Source organism: Arachis stenosperma, chromosome 2 (genome assembly GCF_014773155.1).
Source record: "Arachis stenosperma cultivar V10309 chromosome 2, arast.V10309.gnm1.PFL2, whole genome shotgun sequence".
Lineage (NCBI taxonomy): Eukaryota > Viridiplantae > Streptophyta > Magnoliopsida > Fabales > Fabaceae > Arachis > Arachis stenosperma.
The window spans coordinates 31,550,424-31,566,216 of record NC_080378.1 but is presented as its reverse complement, the minus strand read 5'-3'; the positions used below and the strand labels follow the sequence as shown (position 1 = coordinate 31,566,216).

Here is a 15,793-nt window from a genome sequence, read left to right as displayed (position 1 = left end):
CTACTGGCTAATTTACCGGTACGCATTTTTACGCAATTTTTTCGCAGAAATTACATTTTTTCACTCGAAAAAATTCACAGAATCCAAATCTCACTTTTAAATTTTTAAATTAAGATGTCTAAATTTTTGGACTTATTTCGGACAATTAATTTATTATTTTATTTTAATTAAACAGTTAATAATCTCAGGTTCTTACACCTTATGATTCAATATGCAGATTGAGGATACTAAACAAGGACTAAAAAAAGAGGGAGAGAAAATGGTGATTACCTCGCACGCCCGGTGACAGTGCCTCCCTACGGTGGCTCAATGGTGGTCTCTCACGGGCGAAGATTGCAATCGCTATCACTCTCACTCACACGTCGCCGATAACACCATGTTCTTCTCTTTGATTAGAGCTCTGTCGCATATCTCTCTTCCTGTTTTTTATGAAAGAGGAAGAAAGAGAGACATAGTGGCTGAAAATGGGATGAGATGAAGAGAAACGACGTCGTTTTGGTTCAAGCCCAATTAATAACCAAAATAACGTCGTTTTGATATGTGCTAATTTGTTGTTTAACGATCCACGTGGCAAAACGCTAATGGAAATTGTTAACTAAATGACGGAAGGACAAACGTGATTGATTTTAAATTTTAGAGAGACTAATTTGATTAAAAAAATTATTCGGGGATGAAATTGACGCTCGACCCATCTTTCATGAACTAATTTGTCCATTAACCCTATTATTATACATATAGAAGTCATCGTAATATTCTCGTCATTAGAATGGTACAACCAGAAGCATGACATTCTGGTGGTGAGGGTGTTACACTTTGAGTTCCTGTATAATATTTATGTTGCCAAATCTTATGTAGGGTTAACTTTTATGACAAGTGGATCATAAAAAGGGATTTAGATGAGTTCCCTATTGGAGATGATCTAAGTCTTTAGCTTGTCCAGCGTATCATAGTGAGCGTATCATAGTCAGTAGTGCAAAAAAAGTCAATTATCCCTATAACAAAAGAATAATGACAGAATACTATATTTTAAAATAATTATCATTTAGTAAATAGTTTGCAAAATATTGGCCGGTAAATAAAATTCTAGTTATCACATTCGATCTGCATCAGTCGAACCAAAAATCTGGTAACCTAGTCATTAATTCAAGTTGGATAATCATTTGAATTGGTTAAACAATAATCCAGTCAAATTTAGTAGAATTTGATAAAAATTGATCAAATTTGACCAAAATCTGTTAAAACGGACCTTATCAAATCCAGTAAAATCCAATTAAATTAGAAAATATATTATTTTTTATACATGATATTTTTATTAAATGTATTATATAAATAAATTAAATTATATTTATACATTTAAAAAACATTTTTTAAATATAATATTTTTTATTTTTATGATTATTATTTGTTTATAAATATTTAAAAGTATAATAAATATAAATTTATAAATACTTGAAGAGTATAATAAATATAAACTAATTGATAAGTTATTAAAATTTAAAAATAATAATTAATTTAATATAAAATAAAAAATATTTATTATAAAAATAATAAAAAATAAATTAAATTTTATATAATTATTTAATTATAACTGAATTAAATAATTCAATCTATAATTTACCAATTGAATCAATAATCTAATAAATAATAATTTAATAATTTGACCAATTTAATTACAAATAAAGCTCTACATTCAAGCAAAATCCTTATTCAAGTTTATCCAAGTTGTTGTAACAACTTTTCAAATCATGCGCTCCTTCTCCTTCTCCTTCTCTGTTGCTTTCTCCTTCTCCTTCTCCTCCTCCTCGTATTTCTTCTTCTTCTTCCAATTTTGTGCAAGTTCTTCTTTCCTTCTTCTTCTCCTCCTTCTTCTTCTCCTCATCTTTCTTCTTCTTCTTCTTCCAACAAAGTACATGCATACTTCTTCCAAATTTGCATACGCAGACTTCTCCTCCTCTTTCTTTAAATTTGCACGCGCTGGTGTTTCTTCTTTCCTTCTTCTTCTTCTCCTCTTTCTTATCCTCCTCTTAAAAATTATCAATTCAATTCAAAATAACTCAATTCAATTCATAATAAACTGAACATGTTATTAAGGTGAAACAATTCTATAGTACTAAATGAATGGAACATTATCCATTATATAAAATAAAATTCAAAACAGCTTTCTGCATAATGAACCAAACACGTTATTAAGGTGAAACAATTGTATAGTACTAAATAAACGAAACATTATTTATTATATAAAATCAAATTCAAAACAGGTTTCTGCATAATGAGCTGAACACGTTATTAAAGTGAAACAATTGTATAGTACTAAATGAACGGAACACTATCCATTCTATAAACTCAAATTCAAAATACTTGTGTCTACAATTACAGAGTATCAATTTAAGTCAATTCAATTCAGAACACCTGCGTCCATTCAATTCAAAACAATTCAATTCAATTCATAATGAACCAAACATGTTGTTAACGTAAAACAATTCTATGGTACTAAATAAACGAAACATTATCCATTATATAAAATCAAATTCAAAACAGTTTTCTACATAATGAACCGAACACGTTATTAAGGTAAAACAATTGTATAGTACTAAATGAACGGAACATTATCCATTATATAAAATCAAATTCAAAACAGGTTTCTGCATAACGAACTGAACACGTTATTAAGGTGAAAGAATTGTATAGTACTAAATGAACAGAACATTATCCATTATATAAAATTAAATTCAAAACACCTGTGTCTACAATTTAGAGATTATCAATTCAACTCAATTCAATTCAATTCAGAACACTTGCGTCAATTCAATTCAATTCAATTCATAATGAACCGAACATGTTATTAAGGTGAAACAATTGTATAGTACTAAATTAACGGAATATTATCTATTATATAAAATCAAATTGAAAATAGCTTTCTACATAATATACTGAACACGTTATTAAGGTGAAACAATTGCATAGTATTAAATGGCTGGAACATTATCCATTATTTAAAATCAAATTCAAAACAGGTTTCTGCATAATGAACGAAACACGTAATTAAGGTGAAACAATTGTATAGTACTAAATGAACGAAACATTATCCATTATATAAAATCAACTTCAAAACACCGGTGTATACAATTTAGAGATTATCAATTCAATTTGATTTAGAACACCTGAGTCAATTCAATTCAATTCAATTTAACAATTACATTCCATTCAATTCGATTGAAAAAATAATCCATTAGCAAAATGTTGGTGTCGTTGGTGATGATGATAACGAAAGAAGAAGAAGAAGAAGAAGAAGAAGAAGAAGAAGAAGAAGAAGAAGAAGAAGAAGAAGAAGAAGAAGAAGAAGAAGAAGAAGAAGAAGAAGAAGGAGAGGAGGAGGAGGAGGAGGAAAAACAGAAGAATAATCTGCGTGTGCAAAGAAGGAGGAGGAGGAGGAGGAGGTATGCGTGAATTTGAAAGAAAAAGAAGAGAATGTGTGCGTATATTTGAAAGAAGAAGAAAAAGTGCGGGGTAGGAAAAGAAAAAAAAAGCGCATGTAATGACGCTCTTTTAATGAAAATCATTTTTGTTAGTGACTACTTGAAAAAACTTGGATGTATACAGAGTTAGATGGCAAAAGATTCGATGGTCCCAGAACGTTTGGACCATTAAATAGTCCCATAACAAAACATGTTTTTTAAGTTTTTTATAACTACTAAATAGTCCTTATTTAATTATAAATTAATCCTTTATATATTATTTAATTATAAATCTTTTTTATTTTATAAATTATTATTTTATTATTCATCTATCATGTTTATTAATAATAAAAAATTAAAACAATAACAAATTAGATCATCTATTAATCATAATAAATATTTTGCAATCTTAATCGATCAAATTTTATCATTGATCCGTTACATACGTATTGGATTGAAAAAATCGTGTTTGTTAGAAATTCAATCGATTGGATGCACAAATCAATCGATTGAATTTCAGGTTTTTCAAACTTCAATCGATTAGAATTGATACACAATCGATTGAATTTTACAAGGCATGTAGGGTTTTTCTTATTCAATCAATTGGTCATATTACCCAATCGATTTATGTCTTCAAAACAATATAGATTTTCACAATTCAATCACAATTCAATCGATTAGTTGTGTTACCCAATCGATTGAATTGTGCAATGCGTTATATGTTATGCTTCTCTAAATTTTTCTGCTCGTGATTATAAATTATTATTTTATTATTCATCTATCTTATCTTTAAAATTCTATCTTCAATTTTTAAGTTTTTATTTTAATTTAGATACTCTAATATTATCTTTTCTTTAATATTAAGATTATAAATTGGTGAATAATCTATCAACAATTACTCAATCCTACAATTAGAATCGTTTATCAATATGATTGATTATCAATTTTTTTATTGTTTTTGTTCATTGTTTAGCCATCTACTTAATATCAAAATTTTCTTCATTATTTATCCATCCCTTTAATATCCAATATTTGTTCATCATTAATTGATAATCACAATTGGCGATAGAGATCCAATCAATTTTTTCACTTTAGTGTTTAGAAGACAATCCATTGTTTTAATTACAAAATCGAGATTAGTGAATATAATATCTAATTTTGCAATTCGTTGTTTCGATTCTTTATTCATGAAATTGATTCTGTAATTAAAAAATATTTTTTTATCTCTTAGTAATGTATTTTTTCTGAAATAAAATAAAAAAATTATTATTTTTTAAAACCCAATTTTTCAACTTTAATTTCTTAAATACGATTTTTTTTGCAGAGCAAGGCAAATTTCACTTCAAATTCTAAAAAAATGGCTAAATCAAATTATTAAACTTCACAATAGTATCATCGTGAGTATATAGGAGTACAATAATGGGTTTTTTTTAATTTATAATGAAAAAATTCTGGTTAAATATGGTTTATTCCTATATATCTATGTATTTTTCAAATTGCTTTGATGATTTCAATCGATTGAATAAAAAAAACCCCACATGCCCATGCAAAATTCAATCGATTGGTTTGTGCATCTAATCGATTGAATTTCTAACAAACACGATTTTTCCAATCTAATATGTATATAAACGGATCAATGATAAAATTAGGATCGATTAAAATTGTAAAATATTTATTACTTCTAATTTGTTATTGTTTTAGTTTTTTATTATTAATAAACATGATAGATGAATGATAAAATAATAATTTATAAAATAAAAAATAAATTTTATAATTAAATAATATATAAAAAATTAATTTGTAATTAAAATTAAATAAAGACTATTTAATAGTTATTAAAAAATTAAAAAAATATATTTTGTTATAATATCATCTAATAATTCAAACATTTTGGGACAATCAAATTCGGTGGCCAGTTAGATTGTGATAACTATGACTCAATCTATTTGTCTTATCCAATAAATAAAATTGAATAGCAGGAAAGAAGACAAAACAACCAAATCATTTCAAGTTACAACAGATTTCACATGTAAAGTGAAACAAGAACAAGTTGGTGCAGCAGCACATGGTGAACCGCATGACTGCGATCACGGTTGGTGCCTCCTGACTCACAGAACTCCTCATTGGACCACGTGTACGGCCACGATTTCGTATGACACTACGATCGTGCGGAGCACCTTCGCTTAACTTTCTCCGACACAGGCACAACAAAATCGTCAAAAATCCGCTCTCACCGCTTCTTCTTCAGATCTCGCCGCATTTCCTCGTCCGTACAATCGCCGGCAATTTTTTCCGGCAATATTTCGCCGGAAACTTCATCCATTCTCCGCCACCGCTGATCGAGTATCCCCTGAGGGTACGTGCGACTCACACACCTGGTTTGTGTTGCGATCGTGTGAGTTGCTAGGTTTAGGGTTTTACGTTCCTATTTACTGTAAATAGACTAATAGAGTACCAAAAATAGTGTTTGATTAAAACGTGATGATTGGATACGCCTTTTAGTAGCGTCGAAGTTCATCGATTTTCTGTAATTGCATTTTCCTAATCTATCCCGAAAATGCTTGACAGAAGTGATTTTTATCACTGCATGTTGGATTTTTAGTATAAGGAATTGATTTTCATTATTCTTTTCACTATAAAGAAGTTGATGTTTTTGGTTGTTCATTTTCAGGAATATTGCGTTGCAAAGAGAGTATGGCACACTGGGATTTCTGTGATGTCTTGAAGCGCTTCTTTTGAGTTCAGTGGGAAGTTTCACTGTACATTTTATTCGTTGTAGAAAAGCCATTATAGCTTTAATTGTGTCAATAAGGAGGAGTTTGCATTGAAGAAGTGACATGGTATGTTTTATGCTTCTTTATTTGGGGCTTGAGGTTTTGATTTGCATTTGGAAATGAGCATTGTTGTTGTTTTTATTGTTGCTCTCTTTGTCCAGAGATTGAATGCTTACCTACCTCTGCATGCTTCTCTTTTCTATTTGTGGTGCTGAAGCTTTTGATGTTTGAGGTTCAAATGGGTCGTGGTTTTGAGTGCGACAGCTCTACCGGAAAAAAAAAAGTATTGTGTTATTTAAGCCCATTATAAACGGCTAAAACCTTGTGGTAGAGCTAGATATTGGATGGATGTACTGTTTGATTTCCTATTTGGTATGGTACTTGGAAAACACTAGGAGCTAGGTCAAATTTAGTAAGAAAAGATGTATACTGGTTAGAAAATTTACCAGTATGTTTAACAATACTATATCTAACCTCCACAGTTTATTGTACTTTAATTTAAAATTTTCATGGATTTTTCTAGTTAAACAAGATAGCAAAGCTGTCCCTGTATTTTTTGTTGCATGATTTACTAAGTATTAATTACCAAGTGATCTTTACGCTAGTGGATGATTCACTTTTGTTGTGTATAGGATTTATGATTTTTTTTTATCACTTGAATATAAGAAATTTGCTTAAAGCAATGCTACAGACTCCGTCAGCTAGATGCAAGTGTTTTCATATGATTAGTGTTTTGCACGTTGAGATGTATCGAGCTCAGATTTATTTTGAGTGCTAGTCATAATTATGCTGAGCCCATAGAGTACTAGAAATTGGAGTTTTTGCAGCAAACAATCACTATTTTGTTTTCCATGTTTGTTAATAGCACTGTTATTGTATGAATTCTTTCCCTATTATTTATAAGATGCATACTAAAGTTTATTTTATATTTAGTGTAGCCAATATTTTAGATTAGCAGTTTTCTACTTTTTTTTTATTATTGGCATCTTTCTAAAAGGACTTCTTTACAGTCTTTCCCCAATCAAGCATTTTGGATGGCAAAGGATCCTGGAAGTTTGAATGATGGTGACATGACATGTGACGAATCTTCTAGAATTGAGTCCAAGAGATCTCATCAATGGTTCATGGATGGTCCTGAAGTGGATGTATTTCCCAATAAGAAACAGGCAGTAGTGTCCCCAAACAATTTGCTGTCAGGAATGCTTAACTCCAATCTTTCTTCATGGGGAAATTCCTCAAGTTTCCAATCCTTAACCGATGATTTCACTGCACAATTGTTTGACCCAGATACAGCTACTACCAATCATGGGGATGCAAATATTTCATCTCTTAGCATGGACAATAAGTCAGGTGGTGAGAGAAAGGATAGCATGAATCCCTTCGGGAGTGGTTCATCATTTGGTTTATCTATGTCCTGTACATTGGATGATCCTCGTTTAGCTTTCAATTATGATGGAATTAGAAAAATTAAAGTTAATGAAGTGAAGGAATCTCATAGTGTCATGTCTGTCCCTGAAAATAATCCCTATGATAAGGGAGTCAGCAGCACCGTGTTAAATCCTCAAGCATACAGCGCTGATGATAATTCCATATCAACGAATCTTGCTTATACCAAAGGGGATGCTAATATAATATCAATGGATGACCCGTACAGCAGGACAGATAACAATTTAATGTCAGTGGTTCAATCTCATAACAAGGGAGGGGATGGCTTATCTATCCATCAAACTTACAAAGATATTTGTAATACAATATCAATGGACCAAGGATTTAGCAAGGTGGATAGCAGCATGACATCTATTGCTCAAGCTTATAAGGCCGATGACAATTCTATGTTAAGAGATTACTTATTCGACAAGGTTGAAAATGGCACCATATCAGCGGGTCACCCATATGGCATGGGAGGAAACAACATGCCATTTGTTTCACATTCTTATAATAGCGGGGAGAGCACTATCATATCCTTTGGTGGCTGTGATGATGATGATCCAACTCACTCTGGCCTATTCATTTCCAACTATGACATGTTGACGGGTCAAGCACTTCCACAGAAGTTGGAAGCTGTGAATGAGAAAGAGTTTGTCAGATCTAATTCTAATTTACTTCTAAATACAGCTCAGACATCTGCATCTGAAACTGAAAGTGTTTCCAAGACAAAAGAAGAGATAAAAATGTCTAAGAAAGCTACTTCAAACAACTTCCCTTCAAATGTCAGAAGTTTGCTATCCACTGGCATGCTTGATGGTGTCTCTGTAAAGTATAAGGCTTGGTCGCGGGAGGTAAAATTTAGTATTCATGACTTCATCTTTAACAGTAGCTTATCTGTCATCACATGTCTGGTTCTTCCTATGCTTGTTAGAAGGAGCTTCGAGGAGTTATAAACGGTGCTGGGTATTTATGCAGTTGCCAGTCTTGTAATTTTTCCAAGGTGAGTTTGTCCATTCCTCAATCCTGTTTATAGAGGAGAATCCTTTTTGAGCCAAATTGTTTTATCTGACTTATATTACATTTTCTCAAGGTTATTAATGCATATGAGTTTGAACGACATGCTGGTTGCAAGACAAAACACCCCAATAATCATATTTACTTTGAGAGTGGGAAAACTATATATGGTGTTGTACAAGAGCTCCGGAGCACTCCACAGAATATGTTATTTGATGTTCTTCAGACAGTAACTGGTTCAGCAATCAATCAGAAGTCCTTCCGCATTTGGAAAGGTAGTTTATGTTTACCAGTGACAACTGTGTTCATTATTTACATTTTTGGATGTGGTTTGTTGAAACAGAATGTTCCATCAATGGTCCAATTATCACTTAAGTATTTCTTTCTCCTATACAGAATCCTTTTTGGCTGCGGCTCGGGAACTCCAGCGCATTTGTGGAAAAGGTGAAGTGAAGTAGCTGTTATAAAGGAGCAATTTTGTGTTGTAAGATAGAACCCTCCTTGTTGGGTTCGTAGGCTTTATGTTTCAATACATATTTTCTGGCTGATGGCAAAGCTAACTTAAGTTTTGAATATTTTTTTCCCCATTTGAGTGGAAATCATCAATGGGGAAAATAGAATGCAAATCTGCAAACAAAGTGGAACATATATTTTGCAAATTTGAATGTACTGTGGCAGGAGCATTCAGTATATTACAATTCATGAAGAGAAATATATTTTGATATCATGATCTTAATGATGCGGTTAAATATGGTTAATTATCTTCCTGACTTTAGATACGGTTAGACCTACTCCTGTAGATCACAATGGAAATACCAAACAAATAGAAACATACACAGCTGCTTTTGCCCCATATGTTCAATTTTACATGAAAATTGGTAAGACTTTCCTCATGCTTGTTCTTCTAGTGTTGTGATTCCAGCTCTTAAATTACTGATGGCAATGTGGTGGTGATTACAATGTTCCTTTTTGGTGTTGGCTTCCTCTGTAACTTGTTTAGCTGGCAATACAGGTTCATTACTTGGTGGCTTGTAATCTTTGCTTTTACCCCACACTACAAGGTACAGGCCCAAAACAATGACAATGGCACCAATCAACCTGTAAAATTTGCCAGATTCAGCTACTTGCTTTCGATTGAATTCTTTCTAATGGACTCTAAATTGTACACTGCTAACTAACATTCTCAACAATGTGGAGTTGGTGTGAATAGGAATGTGAGTTAGCCCTGTGTACCATACAAGCTGAATACATTTTTTTTATCTTATTCCTCTTAGGCATTTGATTAATTAGTACTTGATTTTAGTAATTACCTGCCAAGAAATAGTTTCTCTGCTAGAATGAGGGAGCCCATAATAGCAACAATTACCATGCAGAGGGGATTAAATGCTGTTACAAAGACTGGGCCTCTTGTTTTCAACACCAATCCTTGCATGTAATAAGCCAGTCCTGAACACACTATGCCCTGTAACTCAATTAGTTCCTTTTAGAATGAGAAATATGATTACTTGGATTTGTTAATTCTTAATCTTTACTGAAATTATTGGATAATATTTTAATTCATTTAACAATCAAAGGGTATTATTGTTATAAGTGGTCTAGTTGGATGGGCTTACACTGTAGACAACAGCAAGCAATTTCATATCCCATTTCAGATACCAAACAGAAGGGTTGGCTCTTTCCATAATCATAGCAACTGCAGCACCTTCAGCTGCTCCCAAAATGCATATCCAAGCTGTAAGAGAGAGCTCAGCAGGGTAGGCTTCAAGGGTTATAGTCTGCACAAAGAAATGAAATTCTGTTACTAATTTCATAAAAAGTGGATTCCTCAAAAAAAAAATCATTTATTACTATTATACATAAAAATAACAGAGAATATTGAATTTAATTTTGATGTATAGATAATGTAAAATATTTTACACAGTTCTCCAATTATATTCGTTCTTTTGAATAACATTTTATGCATTTAATATAATATAAAAGTTAGTTATTTTTGCTAATGTGACGTTACATAATTGGATGCACGTGTATTTAAAACTGTTTTACACTGATAACGTATCAAAATTAAATTAATATTTTATATTACTGTTAATAAATAATGAGTGGATAAAATTAACTCACTTGGAGGATCACGAAACAGGCCCAACTAAAACAGCCTATTGTGATCATAATAAATCCTTTTATTGCATGTTGAGTATTTTCATCAGCATCGTGATGAAGATTGTGGTTACTGTCTCCATGTCTTCCAAAAAGCTCAATAATTGGCCCTTTCAACAGTGTCATCACCATGGCACCAGAAACTGTTGCTAGAGTTCCAACCACCTTTGCTATGCTACGAATACTTTTTATTTTAATCTTCTCTAGTCTGGCCACAACCATACATAATTCATTAAAAAGATGTCATACATATAGTGACAATTTCGTCCATACAACTAAGCCAATAAAACATATAGTGTCGATACGAATATGTGTAAGAGGTATGACAATTTTAGAAATAAAAGGGTATATAAGTAAATTTTATAAATTTTTAAAATAAATGGTATTTTTTAATTAATAAAATATATTTTACATCAAATTTAATAGATCTTCAATTAAAAAATAAATATTTAAATAGTTTAAATAATTAATTTAATGTCTTAAATTGTACATCTAAATTATTTTAAAATAAAATAAGTAAAATAAATAAAATTTATTCAAAATGACATCATTTTAAACTAAATGAACGAAAAAATATAGCTAGTCATACCCAATAGATACCTAAAACATATTTGTTATGTAAAACAAAATTTTATTTTGTTAATTACTTATTTAGACATATACTTAAGCGTACCCAACGCGTATCCGTGGCCGGTACGACCGTACGAGTACGAGGGCAAAAGTGACATGCAACATGGCCTTTAGCTTTAGTTGGACATAGTGATGGTTGTCCACTAAAATATAATACTACATATTTGGACTGAAAAAAAAAATAGAAAACACTTGAAATTTTTGGGAAAAAGCAGTCTCAAATTTTATTTTATTTTATTTTTTTGGAGTTTGTTGGTTCATGCTTTCTTTTTTCTTTTTTTTCTTGGAGAATATAAGGAAACTAATATTTGTAATGAAAAGAATAGAAAATTAACTAGTATTAATTCAAATACAAAGTAAAAATAAGAAAAAAATGTTACCTAACATTTCTCTTGTTTGTTAAAGAAAAAACAGAAAAAAAAAAGATAATAATTAGATATTTTGAATTTTTTAAAAAAACAAATAGGGACATCCTTCACAAAAAGTACAAAGAAGTAATAGCACACCAAAAACAAATACAAAGAAGTAGTAGAAGATAAAGAACCCATCTCCCTAAAAAAAAGGGATCAATACACGTTTATTTTATTTACCTTCTTACCCTTGCACATTTATAAAAATTTCGCTCAACACTATATATAGTTTATTTAGATTCTTCTTATCAATTATATATATACATTAAAAAAAATAAAATGTCTATATACGACTAATGAATCCAAAAATATTTCTAATGTGATTATTAGGGTCTTTGATTGTAATTTAAATATATATTACATTTTAAACAAACAAAAAAAATGGTTTCCACTTTTACTTTTAAATAAGTATTAATCCCACAAGTAAAAGCAATAACAACCCCACTCATTAGCAATAATGCTATTTGAACCTATTTTAATTGTGTATTCCTATCTTTTTCATACACTAAAATATAGGTCCCATTAATGTGGTCTATTTCTTTTTTTTTTTCCCACACAAAATCTTTTTTTTTTATCCCAAAATGGGTTTCAATATCAGATCATTATTTATTTATTTCTCCTATTAATACACCATTTCTTATAACAGGTCATGTGCTAGTACGTTTGTTATCATTTAATTTCCCATATATATCCTTCTTGTATAGAAAAGGCATAACCTACTTATTAACTCTTTAGCCCTATAGAGAGAATTATACATATTTGGGGATAGCTGAAATATTCATACCAAAAACTGAAAAAAGAATATAGATAGCTGAAAGCCTGAAATGTTATTTATTGGATTTAACCTTTATATCAACTTGTCAAGCAAGACCAAAAGTTATGTGTAATTAGTTTTAGTATCTGAAAAACTCATGGGTGGAACATTGGAATCTCTCCCATGCAAACAAATAATTAAAGTTGCATTGATTTTAGAAAAAGTATATGTTTAGGCATGACATATGTCAAACATTAAAATAGCATGCCAATATAGAATAAGGAATCTTCAATTCCGAACCAATAAAACTCTTCCCTAGAGGCTTATTTATTAATTAATTTAATTACCTAAGAATGCAAGCCATGAAGAAGGTAATGGCAGGAAGCATGTTGGTCATGGCAGCAGCAAAAGTTGCTGTTGTGTACTTCATCCCCAAAAAATACAAGTTCTGATCAATAACTGGCCTGTTATCATAATAATTAACAAATAAAAATATCAATAATAATATTACATGAGAGAAACTAAAATCAAAATAAATAAATAAATAAAGATTGTGTTGTTTATGGAGGAAATTAAACTAAAATTACTCTAGGATGCTGAGTGCCACTATCTTTATGAAGATTGAAAATGTCATTTTAGGCCTCACTTTCCTGTTTAAAAAAAAAAAAAAAGAAAATATTTAAATATTATCAGATTAAGACAAACTTGAAATAAAAATTATTAGAAAATATTAAGATATTGAAAATGGTGAATGAGTACTTGTCAAGGAAAAGAGCAAAAGGAGCTATGGCGAAGAAGGCGACGAGGTGGCGATAGACGACGAGGACGTAGTTGCTCATCCCTTTGTTCATAGCAGCTTTGGATAGAACATCCATGCCTGCAAATCCAAACTGAAGAAAAGTAACAGCTATGAATGGCTTTGACCTTTCGTACCAATTACTTCTACTCTCCATGATGAACAACAACAACTCAGCTGCGCCACAACAACAATAACAATATAATGAAGATATCACAACATACATTCATATTCATAATGCTTACTTATTATATACAAGTTGAGGGTGACGTACCAATATCAGTGCTCACTTATTTGACGTGTTTCATCACTTTTACCCCTAAATAAGGCCTGAGTTTTTGTCTTCTCATCTTTACGCAAAATTATATATATTCAATATATATCTTATATATAATTTGATGATTGATTTGATTTTTTATATATTCTTAGTATGTTCAAAAAATTTAACGGAAAAAAACTTAAATCTTAAGTATAAAAATAGAAATAAGTTAGGTGGACTATTAGGAATCTAAATCTGTGTTTGATTTGGCGTAATATATTATAAGTAGAAAAATTTTTGGGAACAATAATATTTAGGATTTTTGGTTATTATTTAATCAGTGTAAATATTAAATTATTTTTAACAAATAAATTTTATTAATTTATATATATAAATTTTAAACAAAATATAAATATAAACTGTATTGATTTATGTATATAAAATTTTGATAAATATAAATACAAATTATATATTTTTTGTGTATAAAATTTTTTTAAATATGAGTATAAATTATTATTAACCAAATATTAATAAAAAATAATAATATTTAGTGATCATGTAGTATTATTATTATAAGATAAATCTAAATTTATTAATACGTTGGACTTAGACTTATGAATAATTTAATAATTTGTTTGTCAGATCTGAATAAATTTATTAAGATATAAATAAATATATATAAATAAATTTTATATAATTAAAAAAAATAAAAAGTATATATAAAATATTTTAAAATTTTAAATATTGTTGTAGATATGATCTCATTTAGGTAGTCTTCTTTATGAAAAAGATAGCAGCTTCTTTTAGAAAATAGCTTTATTAAAAAAATTACAATTTCTTTTAACATACTTCAAATCAAATTAGACTAGTTAGTACTTAAAAAGTTAAAATATAACAAATAATATATCAAACTAATTAATTACATTATAAGTCTAAACTAATAAATTTTCTAAGTTTTGATTTATTAGAGTGTAAAAGATTACTCCATGTCTAAAATGTTCTAAGTTTTGATTCTTGTGGTGGACGAAGGAATTAGTGTTGTTACGATAGGTAACCGGAGATTAATGGGTTGGATTTGTTGAGTTGACCCAATCGTCTGAAGAGGAAAGCCTTTAAATGAGTTCGCACCGTTGGGCCTCCATCCGACTTGTAAACGTGAGTGAATGGGGGGTAGTACATGCAAAGACACTCCGATGCCTAAGTCAGCAAAGGTGTGAGCAGGTCTAGAGAGTATTGGGGCTTAGAGATACCTGAGGGGTGTTAGTGTATTTATAGTGGTGAACCAATAACCACCGTTGGAGTAGTTCCACCTTTTAAGGTGGATAACCGTCCCTTTATCTTAGGGAAGTTGCGATATGGCTCCTGGAAGTGGATTGAGAGATTTTAGGGGCAGTTATTATCTGCCAGCTAATCCTCGTTTCTGACTTCCTTAGAGCAAGTCGTGGCGAGAACCGACTTCTCAGGGGAAGGTCGGTGTAATGTGAGGCTCAATCTTGTGGGTTGGGCCTTTTGTTTGGACCTGGGCCCCAGCGTTGGGCCAGGGTATGAAGAGTGTCCCTACTCGAATCTAATTTCTTTTAAGAGTTTTGGGTCGAGTATTATAACTCGGGACCGTAGCCGACCTGATAAGGAACCGACGTGATTTTTCGGAACCAACGTGTTTTAAAAATTTCTCAAACGTCGCGTCTAATCAAACGTCGCGTCTCTTAGAGGTTTGAGCATTCATACGTGGGGGCGGTTACATTGGTAACGGTGCAACTCTTAAATGGTTGCGTCGTTTTACCTTTATGTCCCTAATGTGCTTATAAATACTTTTCCCTCTCCTCGCTTGTTTCGTTTCTGAAAACTTTTCTACCTGCATCCTTTACTATTCGAAAGAAGAAATCTCCTTCCTTTTCGAGTGCTGTTGCTTCCACCTTTACGCGCAAGGAAAAAGGTCAGTTTCTTTTCTTACTCTTTCTTTATAGAGTTTTTCGTTTGCATGTTTTGTTCGGTAGAGTGTGGATGGTAGTCTCGGTGTTTTTCTGCTTAGTTTGAGAGACTTGCCTCGAACCCTTAGAGACCCTATTTTTGATCCTTTTTCCTTTTCCTTTGTAGGTTTTGCTATCCCTTTCTAGGA

General features: G+C 31.0%; 2 protein-coding genes across 6 annotated transcripts; one reads left to right on the top strand and one right to left on the bottom strand.

Annotated features, from left to right (window-relative positions):
* The first annotated feature begins 5,466 nt into the window (after nt 1-5,466).
* LOC130961077 (uncharacterized) lies at nt 5,467-9,304 on the top strand. Of its 5 annotated transcripts, none has more exons than XM_057886745.1 (6): nt 5,467-5,811; nt 6,127-6,295; nt 7,240-8,508; nt 8,589-8,657; nt 8,748-8,946; nt 9,068-9,304. In XM_057886745.1, the coding sequence occupies exons 2-6, from the start codon at nt 6,293-6,295 to the stop codon at nt 9,127-9,129; spliced, it is 1,602 nt and encodes a 533-aa protein (XP_057742728.1). In that variant the 5' UTR covers nt 5,467-5,811; nt 6,127-6,292; the 3' UTR covers nt 9,130-9,304. The 5 variants fall into 5 exon arrangements, with proteins under 5 accessions (XP_057742728.1, XP_057742730.1, XP_057742727.1 ...); XM_057886747.1 differs by having other exon boundaries at nt 5,467-5,833; XM_057886744.1 differs by having other exon boundaries at nt 5,467-5,850.
* A 69-nt stretch (nt 9,305-9,373) lies between these two features.
* On the bottom strand, nt 9,374-13,780 carry LOC130961078 (WAT1-related protein At2g37460-like). Its single transcript, XM_057886748.1, has 8 exons — nt 13,690-13,780; nt 13,379-13,592; nt 13,207-13,269; nt 12,967-13,083; nt 10,790-11,033; nt 10,285-10,446; nt 9,982-10,133; nt 9,374-9,769 (listed from the first exon to the last, which is right to left on the bottom strand). The coding sequence occupies exons 2-8, from the start codon at nt 13,570-13,572 to the stop codon at nt 9,562-9,564; spliced, it is 1,140 nt and encodes a 379-aa protein (XP_057742731.1). The 5' UTR covers nt 13,573-13,592; nt 13,690-13,780; the 3' UTR covers nt 9,374-9,561.
* Nucleotides 13,781-15,793: the final 2,013 nt, after the last annotated feature.